The sequence below is a fragment of the Mya arenaria genome, chromosome 7 (genome assembly GCF_026914265.1).
Source record: "Mya arenaria isolate MELC-2E11 chromosome 7, ASM2691426v1".
In the NCBI taxonomy this organism is placed as follows: domain Eukaryota; kingdom Metazoa; phylum Mollusca; class Bivalvia; order Myida; family Myidae; genus Mya; species Mya arenaria.
In genome coordinates this window covers 60967292-60991342 of record NC_069128.1, presented here as the reverse complement: position 1 = coordinate 60991342, position 24051 = coordinate 60967292, and the positions used below count along the sequence as shown (strand labels likewise).

At 32.3% G+C, this 24051-nt stretch overlaps 1 protein-coding gene across 1 annotated transcript in view; it reads left to right on the top strand.

The window, feature by feature from the left end:
* Window positions 1–23652, top strand: part of LOC128241310 (centrosomal protein of 128 kDa-like) — a 38408-nt gene extending 14756 nt beyond the window's left edge. Inside the window, exons 11-26 of the mRNA XM_052958244.1 lie at window positions 1811–1873; window positions 4466–4528; window positions 4990–5052; window positions 7071–7133; window positions 8271–8333; window positions 8802–8861; window positions 9599–9661; window positions 10129–10188; window positions 11837–11899; window positions 12874–12936; window positions 14304–14366; window positions 14835–14897; window positions 20635–20674; window positions 21309–21391; window positions 21907–22103; window positions 23517–23652. Coding sequence (XP_052814204.1) covers window positions 1811–1873; window positions 4466–4528; window positions 4990–5052; window positions 7071–7133; window positions 8271–8333; window positions 8802–8861; window positions 9599–9661; window positions 10129–10188; window positions 11837–11899; window positions 12874–12936; window positions 14304–14366; window positions 14835–14897; window positions 20635–20674; window positions 21309–21391; window positions 21907–22103; window positions 23517–23652 — 1206 coding nt within the window. The remainder of the gene's footprint in view (window positions 1–1810; window positions 1874–4465; window positions 4529–4989; window positions 5053–7070; window positions 7134–8270; window positions 8334–8801; window positions 8862–9598; window positions 9662–10128; window positions 10189–11836; window positions 11900–12873; window positions 12937–14303; window positions 14367–14834; window positions 14898–20634; window positions 20675–21308; window positions 21392–21906; window positions 22104–23516) is intronic.
* Window positions 23653–24051: the final 399 nt, after the last annotated feature.

Genomic DNA, 24051 nt, shown 5'->3' with positions numbered 1-24051 from the left:
CACTCGTGAAAATATGTTTTTCTATGACACTCGTGAAATAAAATACGATCTTACACTGAAATAAACAAATATCCTCTATATATTGTGCGAGAGTATAAATCAAGCAAACAACTGTAAACAAGTTGCCAATTTCATTTTTGAAGCGAATATCGCTCAACATTTCGTTGGCAATCATTCTGAGTAACGCTTTTGTGAAGAGAGGTACCATGGTACTTTTGAAAAAGTAATAACACTGAGTTTTAACTGAAATAATAACTGTAGTTACATTATAGTACGGCTTGATACTCAGTATGCAAGTAACTTTATTGAACTTGTATAAATTATACATGTATTCGTACTTTAACAAACGTTCAATTTTGATCAAATTTATATATAACATTTACAGAACATGCATTGAAGATAACAATATTGAGCCAGTAGGTTGATTTGTGTGTGTTATCTCTTTAAGATTGCCATACCAATACACTATTAAAATCGCTTTATACTGCATGACAAAACATAGCAAAATTATAATATTTACGGCACGTTCGCACCAGCGAAAAACTTACTTTTTTGTGACCCTCATTACATATTATTATTTAAATGCTTAGTATCACGGAATGGCCAATTGTAATCAGTTTGAGTGTTTTTGCCAAATAAAACTGTAGGACATACATGATGTTTTCAGTACGGAGATGGAATTTGTACTAAATACATAATTGGCAAGTTAACATCATAGTTGAGTCAGTCACCTAAGAACCAATCTGAACTTGTTAGCAAAGCTCGCACGAAGTGGTAACTTGAGAACATTTGTTATAGTAGGTGTCCACATTTATATTTGTGTCAAGAACATTGTACAAGCACGAAACTAGAGTAAGCCGATTACATACATGTATCTACATGGCTAGCACAGGTAGTGAACTATTTACAGTAACTATTGCAATAACACAAGTGGTGTAAATTTATTACTCGGTCAAATCTGATAATCATCGCAGTTTAAGATAACTTGTCGAATCTCGGGGTGATGCATTGTAACCGAACGAAGTTGACAGACATAGAGCCCAGTCAGGTCGTATTTGTCCGAGGTTTACATTTTCTTTCTCGGTTCTGAAACATTCAGATCTCATTCAGCGTTGTAACACAATCAGTGTCATGGTATAAAGTATTATTTTTGGCCGAATACCTCATTCAATGATGAGGTCAAAATCGTTCTTTTTGTTTCTAAATTACCCTAAAAACTGCACGTTTGGTGCATAGGATTCCAGCTACAGTGCAGCTTGAAGGCGCGGGCAAACTCTAAAAGTCGCTTACACCACCGCATTTGCATTATATGTTGTATAGTTGTATTAATTGAGATGTACACTGACAAATGAAAGAAATGTTTTTTTGATGGCAAAAAATGTATATTTGTTTCAAATGGAAAAATGTATGTTATGAGTCGAATGATTAATTGAAAAAGGCTTCTGGTCGTTTATAGAATACTACTACGTGTATTGTTGGTCATGTAGTTTTTACTATTTGACAATGCTATTTTACTAAAGATGGGTATACATTGTTAATGGCAAATTCGTCGATATGCAATAAATTTGCAAAAATTCTTTCTACACATAACACTGTTTAGATAATACCCATATAATAGTGTATGGCCAACTAACCAAATGCTCTGTACTGTATATTTCAAACCGTAATGAATCGTTATTTCTCGTTATAATACGAAGAAGAAATAGACCCAAGCCTGGCTATTCTTATGTCTGCATTTTACTAACAGTTAAGAATAGTAGAGAAAACGTTACTCATGCAGATCAAATGTAACAAACGATTATATTTTTAGCCAAAGAATGATCTATGTGACCAGATGAAACAGATAAAACAAGATTTAGATAAATCAGAAAAGGTAAGACATTTAGAAAAAAATGTAATCATGTACTGAACCAACCTAATGAGGAATACTTATAGTAAACACTTATACATCTACAAAATAGCAAATGTCATGTTTGTAAACATGTATTGGAAGTGTTACAATTACATTAATTTTCATTATAATCATCATAGCATATGGTTAACAAAAATAATAGACAATTAATAGTGAATATTTCATTTTATTTCAAATAAATCATAACCGAAGTAACACTAAATAAACCGATTTGTTGTTTCGATATGTGTGGTAGAACGAGTAAGATCAAGTTTAATCTTAACTATTATGGGTCTCTATGTGTTTGTTTGTAGTATCAGAGTACTCGTCATTCATTCAGACTATATCTGGTTCAGAATAATCATTCCGTTCACATTTTTAGACGAGAAAGACATTGTATAATGAACGTAAATATGTAAAGCAAGACCTAGATTCTTCAGAAAAAAAGAGAGCAGTCACCCGAAAAATTGGGGTGGAGTGAACCATTAACAGTAATCATTGCTTTGACAAAATGTAAGGTTATCTTCCAACTCGATCAGATATGATTTTCTTCAGAGTATAGATGTCTCGGTTGTTAAAATAGAGGTCTCGGGTGATTTATTGTTGCCGAACCAAGTTAACGCACACAGAGCTTGGCCAACCTCTAATGATGCGGTCACACGTTTCTTCTTTAATCTCTGTTTACGGACATTTTTGACAGTGTTATAGGGTCTTAAGTAATCCATTTGGCTCTACACCTGTTTCAATGATGAGATAAATGTCTTACTTCCGATTTTTTAAAATTTTCTTTTAACTGCACGGTCTTGCCACAACGAAATTGAGACTGGCAAACCTTTAAAGCTTTAACACCTCCTGCGTTGAATTATACCTGTTTAACATTCGATGTACACAATCCCTTTCCGGCATCGTAATTGGAGTACAGTCTTTTTTTTAACGTGACCATTGTAAATTTGTAATATCATGATCGTTAATGTTAATGAGTTGTAACCCCATACGATTTGATATAAAAATCAGTTTGCTTAAAAAGACTGCAATTATGGAACAGAATCTATTTCATTGTTTTAATGTTATCGCACGTGAAGTGATTAAATTGTAATCTCTGATGGGAAAAGTAAATGTAACAACATCGCGTTAATATTAACTATGACTGACTGTAAATATTTACTGTATTCAACATGTATCTTTATGCAATTATATGTTCATTTGTTGGTCATGTAATTGAACATTTGAAGGTGAATGGGTGTAAACTTAATCCAGGCTATTCCGATGTGTATACATTTATATAGAAAACTTTACTCATGCAGATATAATGTAGCAATTTAATTACATTGTATTGAGAACGATGGAACTAAGTGACGAGATGAAACGAGATGAATTTGATACATTTGTTTATTAATGAAATCTAATAACCAACTGGTAGACACTTACAGCATACCAAAAGCAAATGTCGTGTTAGTAATAGTTTATTCCAAGTTAGTGGTTAATATGGGTTTCAGATAAGAAAGCAGATCGAAAAAGAGTTACGTCAAGAGAAACAGTGTTGTATGTGTTATAAAAAGGTAAGATAACGTTAAAGTTAACTTTTGGAAAATTAATATTTAATATCGGTTATTTGTAAAGTAAACAATAATGTTTATTTACCTAAATGAGGAATCAAGTTTATCTTTAATATTTCGAAGACAATTTGGACTGTATTCAATAGATGCACAGGCTACGAAAGTCATGTATGTTGCCAGGCTTGGCAATGTGTTGATAGATTCATTCGCATAAGACAGATAATCGAAAATACATAGTTGCAGCCTTTAGTTAATTCGCAGCATCATATTTATCAATCATTTTTTACATAAAAATGTAATAAATAAAATATCATGGTATGTGTCTTAGAAATGTTTGTGGATACATATTGATCGAGATATCTGTATATTTTAACATCCACAGGTATGTGTAGATATATGTAGAATAAACAAATATAAGATAAGCTTTTAAAAGTATCATAATAGTAAACAAAAGGAAAATGACACTTTAACAGAGAGCATAGTTTCAAATACAAATATCATTGACTGACAATGCTCATTAAATAAGATATTCTAAATGTTGGGAACATATCAGGAGCCAAAAGCATTAAGGTTTTGATATCAAAGTGTAAATAGCATATCAACATAATAGGACGTGGTGGTTTAAACGAAAGTTGTTGCCATCTCAAAGTTTGCAAAGAGAGTGTCACTGCAAAAAAACTAACCATAAAATCGTTCCCCTTGCAAGCAGAATTCACCGATGACACCATGAAAAGAGCGTAATATTATATAGTTGACGGAGCTTGTATCGTTACCACTCATCATTGTATATGATATGATATTTGCTATTTAACCGTTTAAACTAAACCAAAATTAAATCCCTTTGCCAGATTAAAAGATCGTTTATGATCGCACATGTTTCTGTCTGAAAACATTCCCACCCTTTTACGCTGTTTATCAAAAATATAATCAAGTTTATATGGCGTAATGTCAGTTCTGTTTCGGAGCCGTTGTTGGTCCTATGTAATTATTTTGTGCACTATTTTCTCCTTCGTTTCAGGTCAACACTGGATTAGAAAAAGAGTTACAGCAAGCGAAAGATGTCATAGAAAAAACTGAGAAGGTAGAAGAACTAGTAAAATTTACTATGTAATATGAAAACAAATGTCTATGAATTTGAATATATAGATGATGGTTATCTAACATTTGAAATATTTTCAACCCATTTCTATCAATTTATTCTCATCGGGTCTATGTTAAATTATGTGTTCAGTTATGTTAAGTAACAAATTAATACAATTATAATAATACAATTTACAAACGTAATCATTTTCATAAATTAAATAGTGATTTGTTAATTCATAATACACTTTCATCGTGTAACAATTAGTATATTTTAAAAGGTTTTCGAAATCAGAAACTCATATATAACACTGAAACAATTTGTCATTTAGCCATATTTCGTAAAACGAGAAAGATATAAAAATTATCTCAACCTTTTTAGTAATGTTTGAAAGATCATAGTACTCGCAATTCATGCAGACTATATATGGTACAAAATAACAAAGCCTTACACATTTTCAGACAAGGAAGAAGCTAGGTGATGAACTGAAACAAGTAAAGCAAGACCTAAATTCGTCAGAAAAGGTGAGATTAAATTGTTGATGAATTTTATCGCATTTATTGATGTGCTTCGTCACAAACGGACAGTGTTGTTAGTGTTAATCAATCATACTAACCTGTAAGGTTGAAAACATTATACAATTATTTGGTACAGTATTTACCTAAAAAATATAAATATGGACACCTTATGTTGAAAGTGAGTCGGTTCTATATTTACACTATTCAGTATAGAGTATATAGAGATTCGGAGGGGGAAACATGTAACAAATTGACTTAAGGTTTGCATTCGTCAAAAGTGCAATACAGAGACTTTCCTCCACCGTCTTCCCAACCCGATAATGACAAGCATACATCATTAATCGTTTACTTGCTTTAAGGTCTTAGACGATGACTTCAAAATTCCTTCGATATATTTACCGCTAGTGCCACGCTTTATCCTTTGTTTTGCATTTATTCATCGTAAGTTTTCTGTACTGGCAAAATGTCAGCCATTTTGTTATTCCGAACTCTTTCCACTGTCTTAAGGTCAAGCACAATCACGTATCAGGTGACATTTGAAAACGTTTATGAATATATTCTAAAACTCAAAACTGTTTTTGCATCAGTAACGTACTCTTTCAAGATGGCTGTCATTAATTTCTTTAAACGTCCTTTTTGTGGCGGCCACATGACTCACATCAAATTGTTGAATTGCCATCCTTTTTTATGGCATTACCGTTCCGCCAAACTGTGGTTACTGGGCGAGAATAAAAGCGCCATGACTTTTGTTGGTCTTTGAGTAAAGCTTTTGTATAGAGTGGAACCACGGTACGTGTGATAAAGTAATTAAATTATAGTATAATTACAGTACGGGTTGATATATATCGTTTGAATTTATCGTTTGATTTATAAAACAAATTTCTTTACATGCATGTTATCAATTCTGATGCACACTGAGAAATGAAAAAAAGTGTAATCTTTGATTACTATAAATATATAATTGTAACATATGGAAGAAATTTGTTTTGTGAGTCAAACGATCAATTCAAATGCTTATTGATCTTTTATAAAACTATGAAATAAGTTTTTTTGGACCATGCAATTGCGAATAAAATGTGTATAAATTGATAATTGAAAATTCGCCGATATTCAATAAAAGGATACCAATTATTATATTCCGTCTAATTTGCAGATATTTATGCTCTACACAAAACACCTTTTAGATGATATCCAAATAATATTGAATGGCCAGGTTACAAAATGTTTTTTATTCCACACTAAAACCTTTATGTTTCGTTATTTCCCGTATGATGCTGAAGATAAAATAGACTCCAGCCTGGCTATTCCGATGTCTGAATTCGATTGACATGAATTGTGGAAAAAAAACTTACTCACGCAGATGAAATGTAGCAAACAATTTCATTTTTAGGAAAAGAAGGCATTATGCGACCAGATGAAACAAGTGAAACAAGACTTAGATCATTCAGAAAAGGTGACACATTTAAAAATAAGTTTATTGATGCACTCAAGGGGAATAATAATTATAGTTAAAAGATTAATAAATCTACAAAAAAACAAATGTCATGTTAACATTTATTGGAAGTGTAACAATTACATTAATTTTAATTTTAACCATCATCTCATTTGGTTAACAAAAGTTATAGACACTTACTGGTGTAGTTAATTTAAGTTAAAATCATATCCGACCGAGTCACACTAAATACACCGATTTGTTCTTTCGATGTTTTGGGTAGAACGAGTAAACTCAAATATAGCCTTGATGTATGTGTTTGTAGTATCAAAGTACTCGTCATTCATAGAGACTATTTTTGGTACAACATTATCATTCCGTACACATTTGTAAACCAGAAAGACACTATATGAGGGACTAAAACATGTAAAGCAAGACTTTGATTCTTCAGATTAAATGAGAGCAGTCACACAAAAAATGACGTGTACTATTGTACGTGGCTTCTCCTATGTATAAGTCTTTTTTTACATCTATACATTAGTATAGAAAACGTTATGCAGATTTAATGTAGCAATAGAATTACATTATATAGACGGAGATGGAACTACGTGACGAGATGAAACAGGTGAAACAAGACCTAGAAAAAACAGACAAGGTGAGACAATTTAGAAAAAAAACTATATTTATAAAACCTTTAAACCAATTTGGAAAGTCAATACTACAGAAAGCAAATACCATTTTTGTTAACATTTATAAGTTAAAATATAATATGACTTTATTATTCAATCTATCATAAGTCAAAAAGGGAGGAATTAACTTAATCTAACCTATTTCGATTTGTAAGTTTTATTGACATGTATATTAGTAAGACAACGTTTTTCATGCCGATATAATTTAGAAAAATATTGACATTACTTATGCAAAGTTGAAAGACAGTTACGAGATGAAACAAGTGACCTAGATAATTAAAAAAGGTGAGACATTTGAGACAAATGTTTATTCATGTGACCTACAAGACAACTGGTAAACAATTACATTCTACCAAAACAAATATCATGTTTGTAATCATTTTTTCAAAACATCAAAGCTGTTGGTCTTTTTACTCAAATTTCATTACTTGCGATTACGCTTGCACATAAAAAGCGGATCGAAAAAGAGTTATAATAAGCGAATGAGTGCTGTATGTGTTATAAAAAGGTAAGATCAATGTTAAACACAAAGACAAAATATGGCACAAAGTTATAAAGGAATAAAACGGATTGTTTCCAAACTTTTGGAATACTAATATCTAAAATCGGTTATCTGTAATGTATACAGACATGTTTATTTACCTAAATTTGAAATCATGTTTATCTTTATCTATGACAATTTGGACTGTATTCAACAGTCGCACAAGTTACGATAGTCATGTTGGTTGACAAGCTGGGCAATGCCTTAATAGACTCATTCGTATTAGACAGATAATCGTAAAGACATATGTGCAGCATTTGATAAATACACAGCATCACATTTATCGATCATATTTGTGTATCGAATGAAATAAATGCAAGATTATGATATATGTCTTTATAGTATTTGTAGGTTATTCCACCAAAATCAAAAATATATTGATCGAGATATCTGTAAATTGTTTTATTCACTGTAAGTTGTAAATATGTGTAGAATAAACAAAAATAAGCAAAGCTTTTATAACACAAACTGTCATTGCAGTCATTCCTAACATACTAGCAAACATCATAATGTCAATGTATCTTGATCTTATGCAATGACACTGTTTTCCACCTTGTTTCAGACCAACAAGGGGCTAGAAAAAGAGTTACTGCAAGCGAAAGAAGTCGAAGAAAAAGCTGAAAAGGTATGAGAAATGGTATACATTAAAATCTATTTGAGAACAAAGAGATATGACTTTGAGTATAGGTGGTTGTTATCTTACATTTGAAGTATTCTCAATTCATTTTTAAACTCTCATCTCTACGATACTCAAGTTTATTAACATGCTTATTTTTAACAAGTTACAAATTATAACTCATGATGATAATAGATTTAACAAAAGTTATCATGTATATAAAATAAATAGTGATTTGTCAATTCATAACACATTTTCATCGAGTAACACAAAATAGATTTTAAAAGGTTTTCGAAGTGAGAAATTTATACATGACACTGAAACAATTTGCTATTTAGCTATTTTTGGTAGAGCGAAAACGATTACATATTGTCTTTTCTTTTGGAGCGTTCAGAGTTAATGTTTGTATACTCATAGAACTCGTAATTCACACATACTTTAAATGGTATACAATTACGAAACCTTACACATTTTCAGACAAGGAAGAAATTAGATGATGAACTGAAACAAGTAAAAAGTCTAGATACGTCAGAAAAGGTGAAAGCAGAAGCAAAAATATTCATAAACCTTTTTATTTTTGAAATTGCCAAGTTTGACAAACCGTTTATTCATTCAAAAAATCACATAGACAAAACAATATCCGCATACATTACGAACGTATAAAATCAAGCCGAAAAGCTATAGCTATTTACATGAAAATCCGGTTGATCAGAACCAGCATGGTATGCAGTCTTTTTCGCCGTCTCAAGTTAATGTGTGTTTGGTTATATGATAATGGTACTTATGATGATTACAGAGACAAAGTGGCGATAAAGGACTTGAGGTTTAAACACAATGATTTGTTTTACTCTGTTGCCAATGTAATTGCTAAAACAATTTTACCGTGTGCTTCAGTGGTTACCAACGAATCCTGGAGTAATTAATAAAACAAAACAAGAAATAATGTTACCAAAATGATTCGAAAATCCAGAGCAGAACACAATACAAAATTAGTAGATAAATTAAATTCAACAAACGTTTCAACAAAGGCATTATTACTACAATCCTGATTGTCTGCTACTTAGTTTCATTTGAAAAAAAGTAGCGAAGTTTATGAGAATAAGGGATTTATCTCTTTTGGTCTATCAATATTGTTTTTATATTTAGTTAATGATTTTGAAAGAAAACAATATGAGGTCTATGTGCTTAATACCTCAATTTTACATGGGCTAATGTCAATGTCTCAGACACTTTCTCGATCCTATGCAACGACACTAATTTTCGTTTTGTTTCAGACCAACATGGGGGTAGATAAAGAGTTACTGCAAGCGAAAGAAGTCATAGAAAAAGCTGAAAAGGTATGAGAAATGGTATACATAACAATGTATTTGAAAACAAAGTGATATGACTTTGAGTATAGGTGGTTGTTATCTTACATTTGAAGTATTCTCAATTCATTTTTAAACTCTCATCTCTACGATACTCAAGTTTATTAACATGCTTATTTTTAACAAGTTACAAATTATAACTCATGATGATAATAGATTTAACAAAAGTTATCATGTATATAAAATAAATAGTGATTTGTCAATTCATAACACATTTTCATCGAGTAACACAAAATATATTTTAAAAGGTTTTCGAAGTGAGAAATTAATATATGACACTGAAACAATTTATCATTTCGCTATTTTGGTAGAGCGAAAACGATTCAATATTGTCTATTATTTTGGAGGGTTTAGATATAATGTTTGTAGTATCATAGAACTCGTCATTCACACATACTTTAAATGGTACACAATTACGAAGCCTTACACATTTTCAGACAAGGAACAAATTAGATGATGAACTGAAACAAGTTAAAAGTCTAGATACGTCAGATAAGGTGAGAGCACAAGCAAAAATATTCATAATCCTTTTTTATTTTTGGAATTGCCAAGTTTGACAATCCGTTTATTCATTCAAAATAATCACATAGACAAAACAATATCCTCATACATTACGAACGTATAAAATCAAGTCGAAACATTATAGCTATCAACATGAAAATTGGGTTGGCCAGAACCAGCATGGTTTGCAGTATTTTTCTCCTTCTCAAGTTTAGCCCTGGCCGTGTCCTCCGCACAGCCGATTTTCTTGTCAGCATCGCTGTCGGTTGCGACTTAGACTTTCATACTCGCGTATTGTAGCCCAATCAACAGATGAAAAATCCGCGAACCTAATAATCTTATTCATGAGTTTAATCTTTGACTGATCTTCCTCATTAATGTTATGGCGTTTGAAGCATCCCTAAGCTCAATAGCTCTTTTGCTCGCATCTTAATTATCATAAGTATCAGAATTGAACTGATATTGCTTTTTGTTAGCTGTACCCTTTAGAGATGAAAAATCTATCAGAGCGTACATTTTTCCTTACACTTTCTGCTTTTCACTCCGAATTCTCTTTGAAAACCCCTTTAAGTTAATCAAATTTTGAATTAAAGAAATCGTTTAGTTCATTGGAATTTTTTTTTTATTCCATAGTTGATTTAACATTTCTTGATGTAGCCATATACATACGACAAGGAATATATGCTTTGATTCGACAAGACTTGAGCATAGATGGCGTGGAATCTCTATGGCTTCAACTCAAAGTAAAAACAAGAAAATTATTTGTTAGTGGATTTTACAGACCACCAGATGCTAACAATATATATTGGCTTTTGCTCGAGCAGAGTATAGACCAGAATTTTAACGAAAACTGTGCAAACATGGTATTAGCTAGTGACGTTAATATAAATGTACATTTGTCTGTCTCAAACAAAATATCTCGGCTTATAACATCATATAACGCTCACCAACTGATTGACTTACCAACCCACTTTATGGAAAGGTCATGCTCAATAATTGATCTTATATTTGTAAAATCACAAATAAATTTATAACAAGTTTTGTTGCTGACCCATTTATACCTTTTCTTACAAGATATCATTGTCCTGTTGTTTGTGTTTTAAAATTTTACAAACCTACAACCTGTTAAAAATGTGTGTTTAGTTATATGATAATGGTTATTATGATGTTTACAGAGACAAACTGGCTATGAAGGACTGGAGTTTTATACACAATGACTAAGTTGCCGATGAAATTGCTCAAACCATTTTTTCATGTGCTTCAGAGACTGTTCCAAATAGAATAGCATCCATTAGGCCACACGATATTTCATGGATGAAAAATGATATCAGAAAGCTTATTAGAACACGTACCAAACTACACAAACATGCGAAACGCTCCAATACCAATGAAGCCTGGAGTAATCTCCGTACATCAAGAGCAGACAACAATTCAAAATTAATATATAAATCAAATTCAAAACAAACGTTTCAACAAAGGTATTACTACTACCATCCGGATTAACTGCTATTGAGTTTCATTTGAAAAAGATACTGCAGCGAAGTTTATGAGGATTTGTGAATTCATCTCATTTGGTCCAATGATATTTATTTTTTTAATCAATGATTTTGAAAGAAGACGGCACTATTTTTCGCTTTGTTTCAGACCAACCAGGGGGTAGATAAAGAGTTTCTGCAAGCGAAAGAAGTCAAAGAAAAAACCGAAAAGGTAAGAGAAATGGTACACATGACAATATATTTGAAAACAAAGGGATATGACATTGAGTGTAGGTGGTTGTTATCTTACATTTGAATTATTCAATGTTAGTGGATTTTACAGACCACCAGATACTAACAATATATATTGGCTTTTGCTCGAGCAGAGTATAGACCAGAATTTTAACGAAAACTGTGCAAACATGGTATTAGCTAGTGACGTTAATATCAATGTACATTTGTCTGTCTCAAACAAAATATCTCGGCTTAAAACATCATATAACGCTCACCAACTGATTGACTTACCAACCCACTTTATCGAAAGGTCATGCTCAATAATTGATCTTATATTTGTAAAATCACAAATAAATTTATAACAAGTTTTGTTGCTGACCCATTTATACTTTTTCTTACAAAATATCATTGTCCTGTTGTTTGTGTTTTAAAATTTGACAAACCTACAACCGGTTAAAAATGTGTGTTTATTTATATGTTAATGGTTATTATGATGTTTACAGAGACAAACTGGCTATAAAGGACTGGAGTTTTATACACAATGACTAAGTTGCCGATGAAATTGCTCAAACCATTTTTTCATGTGATTCAGAGACTGTTCCAAATAAAATAGCATCCATTAGGCCACACGATATTTCATGGATGAAAAATGATATCAGAAAGCTTATTAGAACACGTACCAAACTACACAAACATGCGAAACGCTCCAATACCAATGAAGCCTGGAGTAATATCCGTACATCAAGAGCAGACAACAATTCAAAATTAATAGATAAATTAAATTCAAAACAAACGTTTTAACAAAGGTATTACTACTACCATCCGGTTTAACTGCTATTGAGTTTCATTTACAAAAGATACTGCAGCGAAGTTTATGAGGATTTGTTAATTCATCTCATTTGGTCCAATAATATTTATTTTTTTAATCAATGATTTTGAAAGAAGACGGCACTATTTTTCGCTTTGTTTCAGACCAACCAGGGAGTAGAAAAAGAGTTTCTGCAAGCGAAAGAAGTCAAAGAAAAAACCGAAAAGGTATGAGAAATGGTACACATAAGAATATATTTGAAAACAAAGGGATATGACTTTGAGTATAGGTGGTTGTTATCTTACATTTGAATTATTCAATGTTAGTGGATTTTACAGACCACCAGATACTAACAATATATATTGGCTTTTGCTCGAGCAGAGTATAGACCAGAATTTTAACGAAAACTGTGCAAACATGGTATTAGCTAGTGACGTTAATATCAATGTACATTTGTCTGTCTCAAACAAAATATCTCGGCTTAAAACATCATATAACGCTCACCAACTGATTGACTTACCAACCCACTTTATCGAAAGGTCATGCTCAATAATTGATCTTATATTTGTAAAATCACAAATAAATTTATAACAAGTTTTGTTGCTGACCCATTTATACTTTTTCTTACAAAATATCATTGTCCTGTTGTTTGTGTTTTAAAATTTTACAAACCTACAACCGGTTAAAAATGTGTGTTTATTTATATGTTAATGGTTATTATGATGTTTACAGAGACAAACTGGCTATAAAGGACTGGAGTTTTATACACAATGACTAAGTTGCCGATGAAATTGCTCAAACCATTTTTTCATGTGCTTCAGAGACTGTTCCAAATAAAATAGCATCCATTAGGCCACACGATATTTCATGGATGAAAAATGATATCAGAAAGCTTATTAGAACACGTACCAAACTACACAAACATGCGAAACGCTCCAATACCAATGAAGCCTGGAGTAATATCCGTACATCAAGAGCAGACAACAATTCAAAATTAATAGATAAATTAAATTCAAAACAAACGTTTTAACAAAGGTATTACTACTACCATCCTGATTAACTGCTATTGAGTTTCATTTGAAAAAGATACTGCAGCGAAGTTTATGAGGATTTGTGAATTCATCTCATTTGGTCCAATAATATTTATTTTTATTTCTTAATCAATGATTTTGAAAGAAGACGACATGAAGTCTCTGTGCTTAATACCTCAATTTTACATGGCCTAATGTCAATGTCTCAGACACTTTCTCGATCCTATGCAACGACACTATTTTCCGCTTTGTTTCAGACCAACCAATTCAAAATTAATAGATAAATTAAATTCCAAACAAACGTTTCAACAAAGGTATAACTACTACCATCCTGATTAACTGCTATTGAGTTTCTTTTGAAAAAGATACTGCAGCGAAGTTTATAAGAATTTGTGAATTCATCTCATTTGGTCCAATAATATTTATTTTTCTTAATTAATGATTTTGAAAGAAGACGACATGAGGTTTCTGTGCTTAATACCTCAATTTTACATGGCCTAATGTCAATGTCTCAGACACTTTCTCGATCCTATGCAACGACACTATTTTTCGCTTTGTTTCAGACCAACCAGGGGGTAGATAAAGAGTTTCTGCACGCGAAAGAAGTCAAAGAAAAAACTGAAAAGGTATGAGAAATGGTACACATAACAATGTATTTGAAAACAAAGGGATATGACTTTGAGTATAGGTGGTTGTTATCTTACATTTGAACTATTCTCAATTCATTTTTAAACTCTCATCTCTACGATACTCGAGTTTATTAACATGCTTATTTTTAACAAGTTACAAATTATAACTCAGGATGATAATAGATTTCACAAAAGTTATCATGTATATAAAATAAATAGTGATTTGTCAATTCATAACACATTTTCTTCGAGTTACACAAAATATATTTTAAAAGGTTTTCGAAGTGAAAATTTCATATATGACACTGAAACAATTTGTCATTTCGCTATTTTTGGTAAATCGAAAACGATTAAATATTGTCTTTTATTTTGGAGGGTTTAGATTGAATGTTTGTAGTATCATAGAACTCGTCATTCATACATACTTCAGATGGTACACAATTACGAAGCCTTACACATTTTCAGACAGGAAAGAAATCTGGTGATGAACTGAAAAAAGTAAAGAAAGTCCTAAATATGTCGGAAAAGGTGAGAGCAGTAACAAAATTGTTTATAAACCTTTTTCTTTTTAGAATTGCCATGTTTGACAATCCGTTTATTCATTCAAAATAATCGCATAGACAAAATCATATCCACATACATTACGAACGTATAAAATCAAGCCGAAACACTTTTAACTATTTACATGAAAATCCGGTTGACCTTAACCAGCATGGTATGCAGTCTTTTTAACCTTCTCAAGTTTAGCCCTGGCCGGGTCAACCGCACAACCGATTTTCTTGTTATCGTCGCTGCCGCTGGCGACGTCAGACTGTTCATACTCGCGTATAGTAGCCAAACCAGCAGATGAAGAATCCGTGAACCTAATAATTGTATTCGTGTGTTTAATCTTCGACAGATCTTCTTCTACAAATCTTATGGCGTTTGAAGCATTCCTGAGCTCAATAGCTCTTTTGCCCGCATCTTAACTATCAGAAATATCAGAATTGAACTGATATTGCCTTTTGTTAGCTTTATCCTTTAGAGGAACAAAACTATCAGAGCGTACATTCCTCACAATTTCTACTTTCCACTCCGAATTCTCTTTGAAATCCCCTTTAAGTTCATCAAACTTTGAATGAAAGAAATCGTTCAGTTCATTGTCAACTTTTGTTTTTTATTCCACAGTTGATTTAACATTCTTCGGTGAAGCCATATACATTCGACAAGGAATCCTTGTTTTGGTTCGACATGACTTGAACATAAATGGCCTGGATCAAAGTCAATAATCGTAAATTACTTGTTGGTGTTTACAGACCACCAGATGTCAACAATAACTATTGGCTTCTGCTCGAGCAGAGTATAGACCAGGCTTTTAACGAAAATTGTGCAAACATCGCAGTAGCCGGTGACTTTAATATAGATGTACAATTGTCTTTCATAAACAACATATCTTGGCTGATAACGTCACATAACGCTCACCAACTGATTGACTCACCAACCAACTTTACCGAAAGGTCATGATCAATTACTGATTTTATATTTGTAAAAACACCAAATAATATTATTACAAGTTTTGTTGCTGACCCATTTAAACCTGGTCCTACAAGACAAAATTGTCCTGTTGTTTGTATTTTAAAATTCGACAAACTTAAAATGACCTGTTATTAAAGTCGTGTTTGGTTACAGTCCAGACTCGCTATGTCAAAGTCGGATATCTCGACTTTCCGGTTGTGTCGGCTTTTTTCTCCGGTCCCAATTTTATTCCTTCTTATTCTATATAAAATAAATCTGCATGTGTCGATTTTTCTATCTTGATTTTTTCGCTATGTCGACCTCCTATTTCAGTCCTTGTGGTCGAATTTCACACGTTTCTCTTGTTCCTTATGTCGAACTATAGATCGAGCTAGGTGCGAAAATATTCATGACTTGCGGCATGTCGCTAAACTACCGTGCGTGTAAAAATAAAAACTGTCATAATTGGATGTTATTTAATAAGTGTGAATAATTTAAGTTGTTTTTTTTTATGTTTTTTATTAAATAGACATTTATTGTACAAGAGACATTTATTGAAACGCACGAGGACGCCTGTGATATCATGGAAAAAATCGACAACAATAAAAGTGACATGACAAAGAAATTTATCTACATTACATGTAGAAAGCAAACTTTTAAACAAATAAACTGAATTGAATTAAATACATTTGACATAAATAAAAATGTTTTTACTTTATTTTTCAATAATACGTTTGCTGTTATCACGACGGTAATATGCAATAAGATCGTTTAATTGCAGAAGTCGGACATCGGACTTAAATTGAACTCAGATGTTTTGGGTTTGGTGATATTTGTTTTTTGTAATTCGGATGTGTCGAATGTTCGTTATGTCGACTTTTTTCCCTAGGTCCCGACAAAGTCGACATAACGAGTTTCGACTGTATATGATTATGGTAATTATGATGATTACAGAGACAAAGTAGCGATGAAGGACTGGAGTTTTATACACAATGCTATTTTGTTGTGTTGCCGATGAAATTGCTAAAACCATTGTATCGCGTGCTTCAGAGACTGTCCCAAATAAAATAGCAACAATAAGGCCACACTATATTCCATGGATGAACTATGATATCAGAAAACTTATTAGAACACATACCAAACTTCACGAACATTCGAAACGCCCCAATACCAATGAACCCTTGGGTAATTTAAAAAAAAAAAAAAAATGGTGTAGCCAAAATAATTCGAAAATCAAACGCAGAACACAATACAAAATAAGCTGATAATCTAAATTTAGCAAACGTTTTAACAAAGGTGTACTAAATACCATTCTGATTAACTGCTATTAAGTTTCATTTGAAAAAGATACTGTAGCAAAGTTTATGAAAATTCTTGAATTAATCTCTTTTGGTTTATTAATATATATTTTTTTTTTTTATATTTAGTTAAGGAATTTGAAAGAAGACGATATGAGGTCTCTGTGCTCAATATCTATGACTTTTCAACGCTTTATACATCTATTCCACAACATTTAGTTACAAACAATTTGTCCCTCTAATCGAAAGAACTTTTACGAGGGAGAAAACTACTTATATGCCAGTTAATGTTAAAAAAAAACGTTTATTACCAAGGATCGCTCAGATAAATATATCTATTGGACATGAACAGATGTTATTGAAGTTTTAAATTTTTGCACTTAATCATTATTTTCTAAAATTCGGTAAATGTTTATATTAGCATTCCAACGGATGCCAATTTTGCTGGCCTCTTTTTATACTGCTATGAAAGTGAATATATGTTGAAACGATCTAAGTCTGGAGATCTCGCCCTTGATGATAAATACATTATCACTTTTAGATATATTGATGATATTCTAATTTGGATAATCCGGTATTTACATATAATATTAAATCGATAATATTAAATCAATATACCCTTTACAATTGCAACTTATTAAATCTAATACATCCAATCAAAAAGCATCATGTTTAGATCTGCAACTCGAAGTAAGGGAAGATAAATTGATAAACAATCTTTATGATGAACGTGATGATTATAATTTTAAAATAATTAATTACCCTTCTTTAGATGGAGATGTTCCTAGTTCACCATCATATGGTGTTTTAATTGCACAGTTGATACGATTCGCTAGAATATGTACATATGTAAAAAAATTCAGCTCTCGTAGTAAACATATGACGGACTCACATCTAAAACAGGGTTTCATAAATTAAGGAACTTTCTCAAAATTTGTAAATGCGCATTATAATATTATATCAAAGCACAATATTAGTCTTGAATCGCTGATTGCTAATAGTACTGCTCATCCCGATTTTTCTGGTGATGTTTTAAAGAAAAATCGGAAAATTAAAATGTTTTCAGCAGGTAGATCGACTCAATGAATTGCTTGGATTTTAATAAAACAGTGGATATAAATGCAATACTTGAAGAGTACTTGCCTTCTAGATTTAGAAGATGTTTTCCTGAAACAGAATATAAGGTTGAATATAGTATCTTTGCATAACCAAACTTTCAGTCCTTTGATTTTACGAAAGTTTTGCAGATTCATTTGGAAGAAAGGTTCAGATATTATATTTCGTTTTTATTTTCAATAATGTTTTCTTTATTTGTTCCGAGTTTTAGTGCAGTGATACTTTTTATTATGAAACTCTATGATCACACAGTCTTAAACCTTTTATTTTCTAAGGCAGACTGTGTGTGTGATTCTCATAGTTTCAAATAATAACTGCATCGTATCTTTGAAAAATTTTGCATTAGGTACTCTGAATTGTTTTCCTCCAGTCAATGCATACTTTAATAAGATTTACCTTATACGTTTTTCTTTATTCAGGATTGTTGGGCTAAGAATGAGGTTTGTGCACGTAAACTGGTATAAACCCCCAATAAGTTTAAACTGTACTGACCGTTCCAAGGTGGTACCTAAAAATCCTTAATAAACGTACCTATTTTTTGTATGGTGCATATGCAATGTTTTATTTGTGTTGTTTTATGCTGTTGTTCCGTGTTTTTTGTGTTCTGTGTCTTCGGCGTTTGCCTTTTGCCATTAGGCGGGGTTTATGTTAAAACTTTTGGCTACTGTGCTTGTTTCTGTAGATTTTCACATAAGCATATGGATTGCCAAACACATTAAAAAAATGAAACACATCAAACCACATTCCCACCTTGTCTGATAACAACATTGAAGCTTTAACAAATGTCGAAAAAGCATCTATGTTAAATTACTTCTTATTCATAATGCTACCTTGACGATTCACAGAATCAATTTCCTGATAGTATTACTGTGCCTGGAAGCTTTATTGAGGACCTTATTGTTTCTGAACAGGATGTGAAAGATGCTATAAGTAGTATGGATCCTTTAAAGGCTATTGGCCCAGATCGCATTAATCCTAGACTCATTTGTGATGGTTAAGCTTATGGAACGCTGTATTCACAAAAAGCTCTTCAATTACGTGGCCAGCAACAATATCATAACACCGCATCAGTCTGGCTTTATCAAAGGGGAATCTACAGTAAATCAACTTTCCTTTATAAAAGATTTGTCAATTTTTTGATGAGGAAAAGTAGGTGAGGGTGTTTTTTTGTGATATATCTAGGCTTTCGATCGAGTCTGGCATCACAAACTGTCTTCTTTTCGCATCAGAGGGAATCTACTCAACTGTTTTTTTTTCTGTAGGAAACAAAGAGTCGTTGTCTCGAATTCTTCCTAATCTTGGTCTGATGTGCTTGTGGGAGTGCTTCAAGGCTCTATTCTCCGATTTTCCGGTGCCTGTAAACTGTGTAACATGCAGGGATGAAGTTGGCTTAAATATGATATTCACAGAACATCTCTCCGCTATGTATATGCACCGCAATTGAAGATGTTTCCAATTTCCTCGTGATATGCCCTTTATACTCCACCCAGAGAAAGCGATGTTTCATTGTCTTTTCTTGGGCATCAACAATTCATAATTTACTTTTCGGTGACGATCCTTTTGTTTTGAACAAAACAAGGACATATTTCTCTCAGGTTCAAGGAGATTCGATGTCGGGTCTGTTCGGATAGTGTTCGGTGTCGGGGACAGTATTTAATGCATGAAATAATAAACCCATTATATATATATATATACATGTGTTAGAAATGAAAACAGTATACTCACAAATATATCACGCATCTTAGTTAAAGCATCTTGATTGGATTTGAATAATTTAAATTTATTGCACTATATAACTATATAAGGAAGGGAATTTACATATGTTTTGAGTCACTTGTTTTCCAATCTTTATTATTTTTATTGTTGTTAAAATACCTTGTATATGTAATAAATACTGTTTAAAGCAACATTCTTATTAATTTCTCGCTCACTCTCTGACATGATTAAAATAACGTTTTTTTATTATTTTTTCAACTCCTAACTTCACAAAAGATGTCACCAAAAAAAGTATGTTTAACTCCAAGAAAAGATCGTTCCTCAAAACTAAAAAAAAATCATGAACTTTTGAAACGATTTAATTTTTGACCTTCCCCGCCCAATTTTACAATGTGGAAACCCCTTAACAATGGACTTTATTCCGTAAACACCGCCGATGTGTGGTACATATCAGCGCTTTTGTAAGACTGATCCATTCCTATGTAGAAAAAACAACATATATTAAATAAAAAATACATATATAAATAAATAAGCTGTGTATAAATAAATATTATTACGTTTATCTTTTTTTTCTTTTTATGAAATGGCTTTTATATACCAATAATGCATATTTTTGTTAATTCTTGTATGTATCTTTAAAGGAACAGATAATACCCGAGGCGAAAGGTCAGGACTTTAAATGTAAGTTCTCTTTACACATGTATATAGTATACATTTACATACATGTCAATGAATTGACACATAATAATAATAATCAATAACATGTTACATATTTATTCTTGAATAAGTAGTCAATAATTATTATGTTTTAAGTCAATTGTACGTTTTTGCATTTACTTGAATAATGATACAAATTCTTACATGTAGTAAAAGTGATATATTTTATCGTTATGCTGGGCTGTTTTGACTTATTTGTGATGCTCATTTAAACAAAAATGGTCAACACCAAAAAATCGTTGTATTTTATCAGTAATAATATTATCGGCAATTGTTGTTTAAAGGGGATAAATTGGAGTCATCCTGTGTTCGGTCGGTTGCTCGGTCGTTCCATTGTATTTTTCTTGTCCGGGGCAAAATTTAAAAATAAAACTACTAGGTAAAACTTATTTCAAATTCTTCCAATGATGGAACACAATTAAATGAAGTTTATTTCACAAGAACCAAAACTCAATTCATATTTATTAACCTCCGTTACCTTTTCTTGTCGGAGGCAATGCTTTAAAACTACCATACGTAATATGATAAAACTTCATACAGTGATAAAGAAAAATGGGAGAAAGTGCAAGTATTCATATATCAGTTATTTTGCTTGAAGGGCCACAACCGACTGGAAAAGTAGAGATCAAGATCAATGGTGATATCGATTTGCTTTTTACATTCAAGAATGGCACTTACATGGTAATTATTTTGTTTAAAATTGCTTTGCTTTGTCAATGGTGATAATGAAATGTCTAGCTTTAATCTCGGAAATACACATATTTAAGTCCGTATGCGCAAAGTCGGAACTATAAGTCTGACGTAGCAGTATTTCATACACTAAGAAGTCCTATGACTAGTACAATATTGCGTGTCAACTATTTTACCATTTGTGAGAGTGCTTTTTTTGATGAATATGAAATGAAAATGCTGTAGTGTCGAAATGTAAGAATACAACCACAACTGTAATCGTTTTTAAAATACGTGTTTTAATATTTAACATATAACAATCCCAATGATTTTAATTAGCACTCAGATACCAACAATTAGAAAATATAATTGATATGTACGGTGCAAGTTAAATATATGCTTAATTTACTGTCAGGTCAAGTTGGTTCAAAATACCCGACTTACTGTTAAATATAATTCATTATATTTTGTTAAAACCTTTGCTTCATTTATACTTTAACATCTTAACTCTCTTAACAACCTTGCAGAAAAATTATACGTCCTCGGGAAAATCGTATAGAGGGCGTACGTTTGAAGGATGTTTTGAGAACGACAGTGAAGGTCAGCTGGTTTGTGGTATGCTGCTGGAGGCGTTCAGAAAAAGACTGTTGTTTACAATTCGGCAGGACGGGATAGTTGGGCTCAATGGCATTCCTCTGTCGAAATATAAAAATCGTGATGAAACGTAAGTATAATGGTGCCGTTATAAGGGTCAGCATGTATGTAGGGTAATTAAGGGGGCGGTCGAAAGAGGATTGTGTACGATGTTAACGATACGGCTGCCTACGACAGGTCGGTACAGATTATAAACATGATGTAGAGTTGTTCTTGGTAGAGAACAGGTATGATAGTCAGCCTCCTTGTAAATAGCTTTTTAAACGTGGTAGGTAGTCAGAAGAAGCCATTATGGAAAGCATCATTTTGGTTTGATGGCCCAGTGGTGGTGTTTTACATAGGTCAATTATTTACTCGATGTGTCAATATCCAAAGTAAAATATATATGTACATCGTACAAAGCTAATAATGGAAGAAGTAGTGTTGATTTTATTACTGCTTCTTCAGATTTATTCAAGAATTGTTGAGACTTTGTTATTGACCTAGTAAACCTTTCTGATCAGTATTCGTACATCTTAGTTTATAAGTTTGAGTATGCGTGTTAAAAATGGTATATCTGAAGACCTTGCATTATATTATATAGTATTCAGCTATGGTCTGTGAAGTATGTTTCATTTGCTAAAATGGACGCATATTGGGCTTTTTATGTAGTTCTTTAGTAAGACATAACGTCCAAAACTCTTAATGCAATGTTATTTAGATAATGAATATAAAAAAAAAAATCAGTCGATTTTTTTGTAATTTCAAATCATTGTTATCACTTAATACAGTATTGGAAATCTATGTTATAGCATACGGTTAAATGCAATAGAACAAGAAAAACAAAATTAACTGAAAATTCAAAACATATCACCGTAAAGACATATCGTTTTATTTAATCTTAAAACATAAGAGTTGTTTGTCACTGAGGAAGTACGGTAATTGCCTGTTATTTTAATGCTTTAGAGTTGCGTATCACTTAGGAAGTAGTCTAAACATGTACACCATTATAATTGATTGTCAACAACTGAGGAAGTACAGTAAATACATGTCCATTGAAACCTTTCGAAGTTTTTGTCACTGAGGAGGTAAAACGAGGTGAAACTTTGAAGTTGTAATTCACTAAGGAAGACCAGTAAATACCTGTTTATGTAAAACATCTGAGTTGTTTTTCACTTGATTAAGAAGTACGGTAGGTACATGTACATCTCTAGAGTTATTTATCATTGTGAATGTACAGGAAAAACATGTACATGATAATCTTTAGAGTTGTTTGCCGTTGAGAAAGCACAGTCACAGTCTTCTCTCAAAAATATGATATGAAACCAAGTTTAAATTATAAATAAATGCATTGTGATTATCATTGACTTGTTCTACTTTTATAACATGAACGAGAGTTGTGGCCGACATGTCCTCAACAAGATGGACCTTTTAGAATATTGTAGGGTATCAAACTGCTTGGGAAAATATTGTTTGTATAACTCGTGTAATATCATTATTTTAGGGTGTTTCGTGTGGGCTACAACAATTATATTCAGAATTTGAAACTGGAGCTGGAATCAAGACACATCTATGCGAACTCGTACCAGTCATGTGTGTTTCTGGAAGAGACCTTCACTGTCGATAGTTTGGAACTTTAAACGGTTACAAAGGCGGATATAGATCGGACGGAGATTTTACTGTCGAGGGTCCGTAACTTTCAACGGTTACAGAGACGGACATAGATCGGACAGAGAAATCACTGCCGAGGGTCCTTAACTTTCAACGGTTACAGAAGCGGACATAGATCAGCCAGTAAATTCACTGTCGAGGGTCCGTAACTTTCCACGGTTACAGAGGCGGACATAGATCGGACAGAGAATTCACTGTCGATGGTCTGTAACTTTCAGCGGTTACAGAGGCTGACATAGATCGGACAGAGACTGACAAGGGTCCGTAACTTTCAACTGTTATAGAGGCGGACATAGATCAGACAGAGAATTCACTGTCAATGATCCGCGACTTTAAACGGTTACAGAGGCGGACATAGATCGGACAGA